Source organism: Manacus candei, unplaced genomic scaffold (genome assembly GCF_025592945.1).
Source record: "Manacus candei isolate 608988 ecotype Guabito, Panama unplaced genomic scaffold, ASM2559294v1 h1tg000033l, whole genome shotgun sequence".
Classification (NCBI taxonomy): domain Eukaryota; kingdom Metazoa; phylum Chordata; class Aves; order Passeriformes; family Pipridae; genus Manacus; species Manacus candei.
In genome coordinates this window covers 8,861,707-8,873,882 of record NW_026138081.1, presented here as the reverse complement: position 1 = coordinate 8,873,882, position 12,176 = coordinate 8,861,707, and the positions used below count along the sequence as shown (strand labels likewise).

Genomic DNA, 12,176 nt, shown 5'->3' with positions numbered 1-12,176 from the left:
ATAACAGTGCGTTGTCTGATAATATTTGTACCTTGTATATCCAGTTGTTACACCCATTTTGAATGTGCAATCAAGTTGGGAGACTGAAGATAAGTATAACTGAGATTTAAGATGCTTTTAAATACTTTGTGTATATTCAAAGAGAGAAATCAATGCTTAATTTACCAGTGGATTTGAACATGTGCCACTTGTATCCAGCACAAGATTAATAGCTGTCTGCCTCTTGGATTTTTTTTAACCACCTTTCATCTCTTAAAGGAAGCTTTCGTAAAATATTTACAGCTTGCTTTTCTTTTCTCTGTCCTTCCCCCAGCTGAATTGCTTGCAAAAAAACAGCCATTAAAAACTAGTGAAGTATACTCTGATGATGAAGAAGAGGAGGAGGATGATAAGTCTAGTGAGAAAAGTGATCGTTCATCTAGGTCGTCATCTTCTGATGAAGAGGAAGAGTAAGTAGTAAACTAGTGGTGGACTGTGATTAGTTGTGTGGTCAAAAACGGAGACCCACTTTAGGTAGACACATGCTGTGTTAGACAATTGTTTGGGGCAGTTCAGTGTCTCTAGTGTTTTTGCCTCTAGGCACAGTTGCATTGGGCAGATTTGAGTCCTTGTCACTATATCGTGTTTCATGGGACTCATTTACCTTAGATGAGTTTGCAACTTCAGTTCCCTTCTATTACCTTTAACCCAGATTACCCTGTTGTTTACAGATTTGTTTAGTTGTATAGTTTAGCAGCTGCGGAACCCTGGCATGTATCAGGGCAGAGATATGTGCTGGCTTATTTTAAAGCATTAGTCTGTAAACTGCCTTGGTGTGTACCTTTCTGCTTTTTGGTAGGAAGAGCAGTAGGTAACAAGTCTGGAACTTCACATTAAGCCTTTATCGTAATGCTAAATTCACACCCCTACGGTCAACTAGTGATGATGAATCATTCCTTTTACTGGTAATTTAAATAGCCCTCATGCTGCACCTTACTCATAACCCCTTTTTTGTTGATTATGTCTCTACTTTTTTCTTTATTCCCTCTCACCTTTCCCAAATCAGGAAAGAAGAAATTCCTCCAAAGTCCCAGCCAGTGTCCTTGCCTGAAGAACTGAACCGAGTCCGGTTATCGCGACACAAGCTGGAACGCTGGTGTCATATGCCCTTCTTTGCCAAGACAGTCACTGGCTGCTTTGTCCGTATTGGCATTGGCAATCACAACAGTAAACCTGTTTATCGGGTGAGTTTAGCTCTGAGGCATTTAGTTCTTTTTTTAGTGCTGCAGCTTATCAGTTCTCAAGTACCTGTGGTTGTTTGATTGACTGATATAAAAAGATTACTTAGAACTAGAAAATGTAATTGCTACCAAAGAAGTGGAGGAGACTGGTTTGAGAATAAATACATCGGTGGGACCAGCTAGGGGAAGAGATACATTTGGTGAGAGGGAAAGGGAGCACTGACAAAGCCTGTTCTCCTGGCTTTCATTCATGTTGTCTTGTCTCATCATTTGTATTGCAAACTAGAGTTCCAGACTCTACTCCAACCAAGTAAGGATGAGTAACATTCACTCCTCATTTCTGGGACCATTCCCAAGTTATTGTGTGGGCTGGATTCAATTTTTTTTTTACAAAGTTTTTCTAGTACATCAGTTTGCCTTCAGGAGAGAAGGTGATTGAGAACACAGTTTTTTCTGTTTCATTGCTATAAGCATAGGATGCAATAATATTCTCTAAAATTGCATTAAAAAGGCCCCCAGAAGGGCTGTGTTTAGTATGTGAGCAGCATTGGTGTATGTCATTTGGGACACACATTAACCTAAACCAATCTTAGTTGAAAGGGAAATAGGAAAAGCAGGAGAGTGTACACTGTTTGATCAGGAAGGTAGAGCTGAGAAGAAGAAAAACTGCATCAGGCATTGAGATGGTATAATTTTTTAACTCAAAGATGATGTATGAAGCAACTAATTCAGTACCTGATAATGCACACTGAAGAGTCTTGCTTTCCTTGATCTGATTAGAATTGTTAGATTAAGGTTTTTATCTCTAATAAAAAGGCTTGAATATGCCAGATATATTCCAGGAACACAAAAAATCCCCTCTTGCATCCTTCCTCTTGTGTATTTTACTGTGTGATATAGGTTGCTGAAATAACTGGTGTGGTAGAGACTGCAAAGGTTTACCAGCTTGGTGGCACACGGACAAACAAAGGACTACAGTTGCGGTAAGATACTAAAGTAATCCTCTCTAGTTTGTGGATTAGTGTCCTTTTCATAGCAAATAATGTTCTGTGTGTGGTTTGGAGATGAGAACTAAGAAGGAGACTGGGCCCTGTCATGCTACTTACTACTGGAATGTTGGGGTTGGATTTATTTGTGGCTTTTTTTCTCCTTGTGCACAATGGAAATTATAAAAAAAAAGAAAGGTCTCATGCAGGGAGTTATGAGTGTATTGACATCTGGTTTTCTGGTTTTGGGCTTCTTTAATCAGTTTACATCTATAGATCAGAGATCACCGCTTTCCACTATCCAAAAGGGATGTTTTCACACTTTCTTGTTGCAGGCACGGTAGTGATTCACGTGTGTTTCGTTTGGAGTTTGTCTCAAATCAGGAATTTACTGAAAGTGAATTTATGAAGTGGAAGGAAGCAGTAAGTTTACCAGACTTCAGTTTCTTTGTAACAGCCTTCTGCCAAGCATACTTCTAAGTGGAAAGTAACTTGGTCTCTTGTGTTTAGATGTTCTCTGCTGGGATGCAGCTACCCACACTAGATGAAATAAACAAGAAGGAAGTGTCCATCAAAGAAGCCCTCAACTACAAGTTTAATGATCAGGACATTGAAGAGGTAAACAGTGAATTGTAGTGAGGCTATGTCAGTGCTTAAAAGTGACAGAAGCTCATGGAGTAGAGCACTAACTGGTACAAAGCAAAAGGATCATGGCATTTGCTTTCTAATAAGGACATAAAAGGCTCAAAATGAAGTTTAATAACTGGATAGAGTAGCCTGATGATCCCACTGTTATTTGGTGCACACTCTTGTTTTTTTTCATCCTTTGTGCCCCTTTACTTCCTATTGAACTTTTGTTTTGAAGCTCTGAACTCCTAACCCTAGTAAGGCAACTCAGTTCTCAAGTTCTGAAAAGCTAAGTGTCATGATATTTGCATTTATAACAGCTTCTGCAGTTTAATACTTAATACTGACCATAGGTGATTAGCATCAGATTTTTGTAGGTCATAAGTGAGAAGAATGGAGCTGTAACTCATTACCAAAGACACAAATTAAAAAAAAAAAGCATCAGAGAAAGAGCATAAGTAAAATTCTGTGGCAGTAAGTACATTTCTTAGGTGATACTGATCTGTTTCTTCTAGTGTCCAAGTATTGAAATAAAGATTTCATATTTGCATGTTTATGCTGTTTCCTCTGCATCTTATAGATTGTGAAAGAGAAGGAAAGGTTCAGAAAAGCACCTCCAAACTATGCCATGAAGAAAACTCAGCTATTAAAGGAGAAGGTGAGAGATGAGATGACGCCTGCAAGCTTAATACACTCTTTGATTTTGAAGAACTGGAGCTCGTCTGGATTTTGGTGGTAGTCGGCAGTAGGCTTGACTTTAACTATGCAGCTAAAAGGTGGATCTCAAGGTTTATTGCTGGGTTCAGAACACTCAGAACCCAGTTAGAGCTATTGCATTCTTTTTTTAAGAGTAATTGCTAACAATTACAGCTGTCTCTTTTTGTGTCCTTTAGACAAGGTCTTAAGCTGTTCTTCCTCAGAAACTTTTCCTCTTTTCCTTTTTTCCTTTGGTGTTTTTTTTTTTTTTGGTTGGTGATTTTTTTTTAGAGTACCCCATAATAACATTGATTTCCCATGCTTATTTTAAAATGGGAAAATAAGGTTGTGTTGCCTTTTTTTTTTTCCAGAGGTAACTGCAGTGTCACTCTATGGTCAGTAATTTATATTCAAAAAAAAAGAGGTGGCTGAAAGATGTACTTGCCACTGAACTGTTTTACATATAGTCCTCCTGGAACAAATACACCTAACAGTGCTAAAATGCCAAAACCAAGAAGTGAAGAAACCAAGCAGTCTTAAATATCTTGGAAGATAAAGATAGACGTTTCGTTTTTACTCATGCAGCCCTTTTTCAAGATGTTCATGATTCGTATACAGGAAAAACAAAGAGTTTGTATTAATCTGCATTCCTTGGCTTAATTGTATTATTTGATCAGCATTTTACTATGCGCAAATATGTAAATAATTGGTTTCCCATCGCAGGAGGGTGCAGTTGCTTTTTTTTGTCACCAGGTGGCATAATAAGCTCGTGTCGTGTTAGGGCACTCTCCAGCTCCCTGAAATAAGTGGCAACTGACAGTTGCTGAAAATAATTCTTTTCCTGAGCTGGTAAATAGTGATGTTAAATTTTAATGAAACCTGTAACTTAAATAATCTAACTGGCTTGCCCTCGTCATTCTGAGACTGGTGGTCCTACATCTTCCTTAGTTTAAGGGTTTTCAGAGGTTTTCAGAGTTCTTCAGAATAAGAAGTCCAGTGCCTTGAGATGTAAGGAGAGTGTAGCTCTTTGTTGTATTTGTACCATGCAGAGAAGAACATTTGCAACTGCCATAGGGTTAGCTGTCTGATTCACGGGTACATCCCTTGTTACTCTGACTAATTCTATGGTAGAGTAGTGCTTAACAAGTCACTGTTTGGTTGAAGGCTATGGCTGAGGACTTGGGAGACCAAGATAAGGCCAAGCAGATTCAAGATCAGCTTAATGAACTTGAAGAGAGAGCAGAGGCCCTGGATCGTCAACGAACAAAAAATATTTCTGCAATCAGGTAAGAAGCAGATACTGGATTTTTTTTTTCTTAAATAGTATCAATGAAAATATTTAGAAAAGAGAAACTAATGCAGAAGCAAATTAACTGCAGGATTTTGTCACTTCTTTCCTGTCCAATGTATTAATGAAATGTGTATTGTGATAGCTTTGTTAGTGCTTGTCTATCTTCACTTTCTCGTAGCTGTCATTCAGTTAAAACTGTTGAAAATCTAAACTCTCTTCAGCATAGCCCCAGTAGCAATTGTATTGCAATAAGAATAATTTGCAATCAGGATGAAGCTGTAAGAATGCTTTCGTTGCATTGTTGTGCTTTGTTGTGTAGGGATTGATAAATGACAGTCACTTTCTTTTTGTTTCTCTCACCCTCCTTTTTTTTCCATTCTGCAGTTACATCAACCAGAGAAACAGGGAGTGGAATATCGTTGAGTCTGAGAAGGCTCTTGTGGTAAATAGTGCTGAAGTAATACTTTTGTACAAGTAGAGGTGAAATGATGCGAACAGGGATAATTGCATGGTGAAGTTACTCATTTTTTTTCTAAAGTTCTGTAAATTTTTTTCATATAGGCAAATGACATGATTTTAAAGCACATTGCTTCATCCTTTTGTTCACATCAATTATCAGCAGATTAGTGACTGTCATAGTGACTTGATGCATTTTGTATGGGAAAGAACTCGGAAAAGATACTTCACAGAATAAAACAATGAAGGAGATATTAAATTCTCCTCAGTGACACTTTTATTAAGGAGAGGTTAAGCTTGTTAACAAATGATTAAGTGTTAACTATCCTGAGAGTTGTGTGCCTATTTTCTGTGTTGAATTCAATAAGGACAGTTTTGCCCTGTGAAGCAGGGTTAAAATCTTTCTAATCTGTAATGCTGTTGCTAATTTTCCTGTGATCTTGGCATTGTATTTAGATGGTGAGTGCTTGCATGGATGGGGTGCTGTGAGAGGGAGCAAATAGCTAACTGCCAAACCATGTGCTTTTTCTTCTTCAGGCTGAAAGTCACAGCATGAAAAATCAACAAATGGACCCCTTTACTAGGCGGCAGTGTAAGCCCACAATAGTGTCTAATGTGAGTGTAATACTTAAGTTCAATTGAGGCCATTTGCAGAAAACTAGAAACCAGTGTATAACGCAGAGAGTAAGAGGGAAAATTCCCAACTGTGCCATATGCTATTAACGCTCTGGACACCAGTGTGATATATAGTTGAGTGAGATCCTGGTCTCAGTTTTTTTATTGATGCGAAGTGTGAAGGACGTAAGTGATGTGGGTATGTGCTGCAGAAGCAACCATGATTTAGGCTTCTTTAGTGAGTTCTTCTGTGCAGAATTACTCAGATTTAGTTAGCACTTGGAAGACTGTTTTGGGTGTGAGTTTCACTTCTAATTAGCTGAAACTTTCCTGAAAGATTGGCGAAAGGAGAGAGGAGAGTAGACATTTTGGGCTGTGATAGATTAAGTAATTCAACGCAAACTTCCCATGTGATACTGTGGCAAAACCTGTTACTGCAGTCCCTAGATATATAACTGATGAACAGCAAATTAACCAACTCCTGAGTAATCTGCCCTTGCTGAGGCCTGTTCTGGAATAGTAGATGGTTCTGGTATTGGTACTTAAAAAAAAACTGGTAAGCTTGACTCTTATCAGTCTCCACAAACCAGCAAGGGAATAGAAAAGGAATTTTATTGCAGGGCTTGAATTAAACAATTTTTTCTGAAATTAAAAAGTATCATAACTGAGTAGCTTTATTATGGTGGAGAAATATTATGTATAGAAAATAGTCTTCTAAAGATTTCTTCTCTCTAGTAGAGTGTTTCAGCCAGAACTGTAAGCAAATACATCTAACAATAGCATTGAGTAGTCACAGAAACAAACTATACCAATAGGAAACATATTTCTCATTTTTTCAAAGAAAAACTTTCTGAAGGATGATTTTCAGTTTGTTACTATCAGATGATATCAAGATGATTTCATTTGTCTCTGAGATCCTGAAGGCTGGGTGAACTAATATACAGTCTTGTATGATTTTAGATTCATGGATATGAGCACTGTTTTAACAAAATGTAGCTCTAGTTTTTGCCAATTTAAATGCAATGGTTTTTTATTTTTATGTTTTCCCTAATATTTCCCCTTTGCAGTCCAGAGATCCTGCTGTCCAAGCTGCCATCCTTGCCCAGCTAAATGCAAAATATGGATCTGGTGTATTACCAGATGCTCCAAAAGACATGAGTAAGGCAAGTTTCCATTTCTGTCTATATTATGTTCCTCACAGTCACCCTTTTACTCTGTGAAGCTTATGACTAATGGCAAGTGTGCATGCTTCAGTTCTAGAAATGGGTATCCCGAAGACCATTATCATAGAAAAGCAACAACTTTTTCTTTTTCTTTCTTGGGAAAAAAAATGTAAGTTTCTCTAGCAGTAGGAAAGCTAAACTAAGTATGTTTGTGACAGAAGAGGGAAAACAACATTTTTATCTTTGTTTATCTGGGCAGGTCAGGGTTTGAGACTTACCTGTAGTTTCTATTTCAGGGTCAAGGAAAAGATAAAGATGTGAACTCTAAATCAGCCAGTGACCTCTCAGAAGATCTTTTCAAAGTGCATGACTTTGATGTAAAGATTGATCTTCAGGTTCCTAGTTCAGGTGGGTGTTCCATCTGAGTTCGGGGAGGTGATTGTCTGTCTCATTACAGTAGAGCTCGCTTCTTCCAGAATAATTCTTTCAAAATTATCAGCGGGCTTTTGAGAATGGGAGCAAGGATTCTGTTTGTCATCTTGGCAAGTATCTTGAACTGAGGCAGGGATGTGTGATAGTGACATCCATTGAGAAAACAAGAACAACTGTATTGTGTTAGACTAAAAACCTCAGTATCTCCATATCCTCACTTCAAAAGCCTAAGGAGATAATGACTGTTTTCTCATATATTCTTACAGTTTACATTATCTATGACTTACATAATCTCTGGGTGTTGTATTTAATAAGTCTTGACAGCTACCTTGATACTTAGTTGATTTGTCTAATCACTTTTGAGGATGGATGAGCTTTGGGTGTCTGTGATGTTCTGTTCCATAGTCTGTGTATGCTATAGGGATAAAGTATGTTTACTTGGTTTTGAACCTGCTACTTTACCAAGTTGCTGTTCCCTAACTTAGGTATTGCAGATGGTATTCAAAGCTAAATTTTAGGGGAATGAAAACACTGGCCAGGGAGTGAAGATACAGACAGAAACTTGCTGACTCTTTCTCTTTGTGATCTTGACTTTGACAGCCTGTGTGGCAAGAACAGTTTAGTGTCATAGAACCATTTTGATTGGAAAAGACCCTTAAGATCATAGAGTCCAAGTGTTAGCCCAACGCTGCCAAGTCCACCTCTAAACCATGTCCCCATGTACCACATCTACATGTCTTTCAAATGCCTCCAAGGCACTCAACCACTTCCTTGAGCAGCCTGTTCCAATGCTTGACAACCTTCTTGGTGAAGAAATTTTCCTAACAATCCAATCTAAACCTCCCTTAGTGCAACTTTAGGGCCATTTCCTTGTGTCCTATGAAGTTGTTTTACAGTGGAGGGAAAGCATGGGAGTATACCATGCAATTTGACATACAGGGTTTATTATTTATTTCATTACTTGAAGGATTACATCTGAAGTTTTTTAGAGGAAAATAATTTACAAATTACTGTAAGAATGCCCAAAGACTTAAAACCTTGTCAAGAGGGGAGAGTAGGAGTAGTTGTCTTTCCAAACTAGGTCAAGATTGAAACTCTGGACATAAGACTACAGAATGAGGTAGGATGCCAAGAATAGGAGACTCCCTGAAGCAGATACTGAGAGTTAGCAAGCAGGTGAGGGTTAGGCATTGAAGGACACTGAAAAGAGAAGGATGAGACACACAGTTTTCCTTAGACAGAACACCATCTTACTTTGTGCAATCTTCTTTCTTAATGGAGAAACATGGAGATTTGTTAAAATGTGTATTATAGACATGGATAGGAAATTTAACTTTGCCTGCTTACTTCCTGTATCTTTGTGCTTGGAATTATGGGATAATGATTTACCAGAGATTCCAGAACTGAGCCTGAAAGCTGTTTATATTGTGACTTTAGAGTGCTATAGTTTTCTTAAGAAATGAAAGTATACTTATCAACAGAAAGTTGGATTAACAAACAGAATCAAAATTGCATGAGCTGTATCTCTCTGAAGATAAGCTCCCTGTATTATTAACTGAAGTTCTAACCTGATGTATACTAGAGAAGTCAAACATGATTTTGTGGTGAAGTTATCAACAAAAGCAGCGAGTAAAAATTTGTAGTTTTCATGTATTTCAGTCCTCACTCTTTTCTTATCCCAACAGAATCTAAGGCACTGGCCATCACCTCCAAGGCTCCTCCAGCAAAAGATGGTGCACCGCGGCGATCATTGAACTTGGAGGACTACAAAAAGAGACGGGGGCTTATTTGAGCATGCCCACTCTGCTGCTTCTGATCCTGCATGCTCCATGATGATGTCCTACCTTTTCTTCCTCCCTTTTCAGTTTTCCCTTCTGGGTTGGAGCAGCAATTGAGCTGGGAAGAGACTCTTTAAAACTGCCAGTCATCTGTAACATAAACCATTCAACTATTTACTGTATAGACCTCCCTTCTTGCCCTTTCCTCCTGCTCCCCTCACAAATGTGGATCTGTGCTATTTGGGGTTTTCCCATTTCTTTTAGTTTGAGTTTTGTTTTTATTTTGTTGATGCAGCTCGTTGGTCCACTCTGTGTTCAGTATTAGCCTGAGGTCTGGATTTCCATAGGAATCTCTTCGCAGTCGCAGAATCATCACTTGGTGATCTCCCCTTACATACCACCACAGGCACAGTGAATAAACATTGGCGCAAGACCTTTGTGGCTGGAAGGTCATCTGCACTTTCTTCCTCTTCTTCTTCCTCCTTCATCCTAGCTTTGGAGAAGGGAATCTTCAAAAACTGGCCTAGGTTCAAAGTGTAAATTTTTTGGGAGGGTTGTGTGACTTTTTTTCAGGTGTTTTTTATCATTTTTAAGCTGCAGTACTATTTGTATCTGTCTGTCACAGTTCTTTACGGCTGTTTTGAATTTCTACCAGCTGTACTTGAGCATCTGAAATTGCAAGAAAGAAACTCATTAAATGTGATTCTTCTTACTAAAACGGCTTGGCTGATATAGCTGTTTAACTTCATGTTCCCTTTTTTAATTACACTTAACTGATGAGAAAGAGGTACACACAGCTCTTAATGTGGGACTTGTCATCCATAGCACATCCGGAGTCTCCAGCTGTAACTGGGTGAGGTAGCTTTTTGTGGGATGATGCTGGGGTGCTCATCAGTTGGGCTTTAATTTCTTCTCCAGACCTTCAGTATTACATATTTGTTAAGTCATCATGTCTTCACTGGGCTCCAGTTCACTTTGTTTCTTGCTTTATGAACCATTTAAATAGGACTTCTATAAACAAACAAAAATTAAAAAAAAAGTAAAATTAAAAAAATCACATTGTGTGGAAGGGGAAGGACATAATAGAAAGGTTAGTGGGTAATGTATGAGAGGTAGCTGATGCACATTCTTCATATATAAACTGGTACAAGTGGAGTGCACAAGAATTGTATGGTTTTATGGAATATTTGACTGGACACAAGTTGACAGCTAAATTATCACTCAGGTGTTAAAAAAAAAATCAAGTGTAAATAGAAGCAAAATTTAACAAAGAACTTTTCCAGACAAGATACAACTGAATATATGAAATTAAGAACTAAATTAAAAGAGAATTAGAAGTCTAAAACATTAGAGGCCCTCGTTCAGGTAAGCGTGCAAGCACGTGTTTGTTCCTGCTCAGGACAGTACGTATATAATAACTTCAGCACTGAACTGGATAGGAATGTTTCTGGGGGACCCTGAAGAGGGAAAATGCTGATGCTCTTCTTGTGTCAGAGCATTACTGTTTTTCTGAAATCATACACTGGTTACATTTAAACCTGTGTTTGATACTTTCTTGTTGGATTCTTAATGAAACTTTAATCTAGTTCTTATTTAACTCTCTCTTCCTTTTTTTTAACAGTAGCTTTAAAGAAACATCATGTAATTGTGTGCAGATTGATTCTACAAACTGTGTATAAAAAAAAAAAAACCTACAAAGCAGCTCTTGCCTACCATGTAAACAAATAATTAGGAATATTTCAGTACTTATTTACTGAATAATCCATAGTTCTAGGACACGTGGATTATTCTGTAAATATGTAATCATAGACTGCTTTATTTGATGGCCTATTTTAGCAGCTTCTCTGGAGTTGTAGTAGGCTCTCACATATATGTACTTTTAACTTTTTAAGATTAAATTTATGGAATCTACAGTCATAACTTCATAGGAAACATTGTGATTCACTGTGTAGATATGCATTTGATATGATTTTGGTTTTTTCAATGGCTTCAGTGATGTTACAGATTTGTAATAAAAAAAATCTAAACTTACTTCGCAATGGCCAGTTTTCAAAATAATCACTCTCCAATGCTTTGCAGAAATAATTGCCGAATAGAGCAATTCAGGAGTTGATTTTTCCACAGAAATGCCTCAGAGTTCTGAGATGCAGTGAGAAGTTTCTAAAGGTAAAGTTGACTGAAATACAATATTTTAATATGTTTGGCCTTCATGTATTGGTTTGAGTTAACTTCTACATTTGGTAACACAAGAATAATCTGTACTAGAGCCAAAATGTGAATTAGACCCCATACAGTGTTGCAAGTAACTTTTAGTAGAGATAACCGAAACAGAGGAGATGCAGGGAGTTTAGGATGCCAATCTTAATGATGGACTATGTCCTAGTTATCTGCAACTATGAAACTGCCACTTACCCTCTCAAAGTCTCTGGATTTTACTGAAATGCTGTTTTTTAAGAGAGGTAACAGTAAATTATCATGCAAACCTCTTATATTGAGAATAATACATGAAGAAAATACTCTTGAATAGTTACAGAATTGTATGAAAGCTGTAATCCTTTTTCCTTTAAGTGCATGTAAAGGTGAGTGACTACACCTCCCACTTGTTAGAGAGGAAGAGATTTGTTTACTTTGTTTTGTTGGTGTCCTAGCATAGTTCATCACAATTGTACAGACTTCTATAAATAAAATTGGTTTGTTGGTTTAATAAGGTTGATTGTTTATCCCTTGATCTGAGGTGCTAAGGGTTTCCTCTCTGGAATTTGTTTTTTTTAGAAACTGACACTTTACTTCTCAGTCTGGATAATTATATTTAATACCAATACTGTAAAAAAGAAAGCCCCCTCTTTTGCAAGAGGAGCTGTTAACTCCTGATCACTCTCTAACATCTAGAGTTGGTCCTTATCACTAGAATC

General features: G+C 37.7%; 1 protein-coding gene across 1 annotated transcript in view; it reads left to right on the top strand.

Annotated features, from left to right (window-relative positions):
• Positions 1-11,971, top strand: part of RTF1 (RTF1 homolog, Paf1/RNA polymerase II complex component) — a 30,439-nt gene extending 18,468 nt beyond the window's left edge. Inside the window, exons 7-18 of the mRNA XM_051791870.1 lie at positions 314-449; positions 1,046-1,223; positions 2,121-2,203; positions 2,542-2,629; positions 2,717-2,824; positions 3,414-3,491; positions 4,694-4,815; positions 5,205-5,262; positions 5,814-5,891; positions 6,959-7,054; positions 7,351-7,462; positions 9,172-11,971. Of these exons, the coding sequence (XP_051647830.1) occupies positions 314-449; positions 1,046-1,223; positions 2,121-2,203; positions 2,542-2,629; positions 2,717-2,824; positions 3,414-3,491; positions 4,694-4,815; positions 5,205-5,262; positions 5,814-5,891; positions 6,959-7,054; positions 7,351-7,462; positions 9,172-9,278 (1,244 nt within the window). The 3' untranslated portion in view covers positions 9,279-11,971. The remainder of the gene's footprint in view (positions 1-313; positions 450-1,045; positions 1,224-2,120; positions 2,204-2,541; positions 2,630-2,716; positions 2,825-3,413; positions 3,492-4,693; positions 4,816-5,204; positions 5,263-5,813; positions 5,892-6,958; positions 7,055-7,350; positions 7,463-9,171) is intronic.
• Positions 11,972-12,176: the final 205 nt, after the last annotated feature.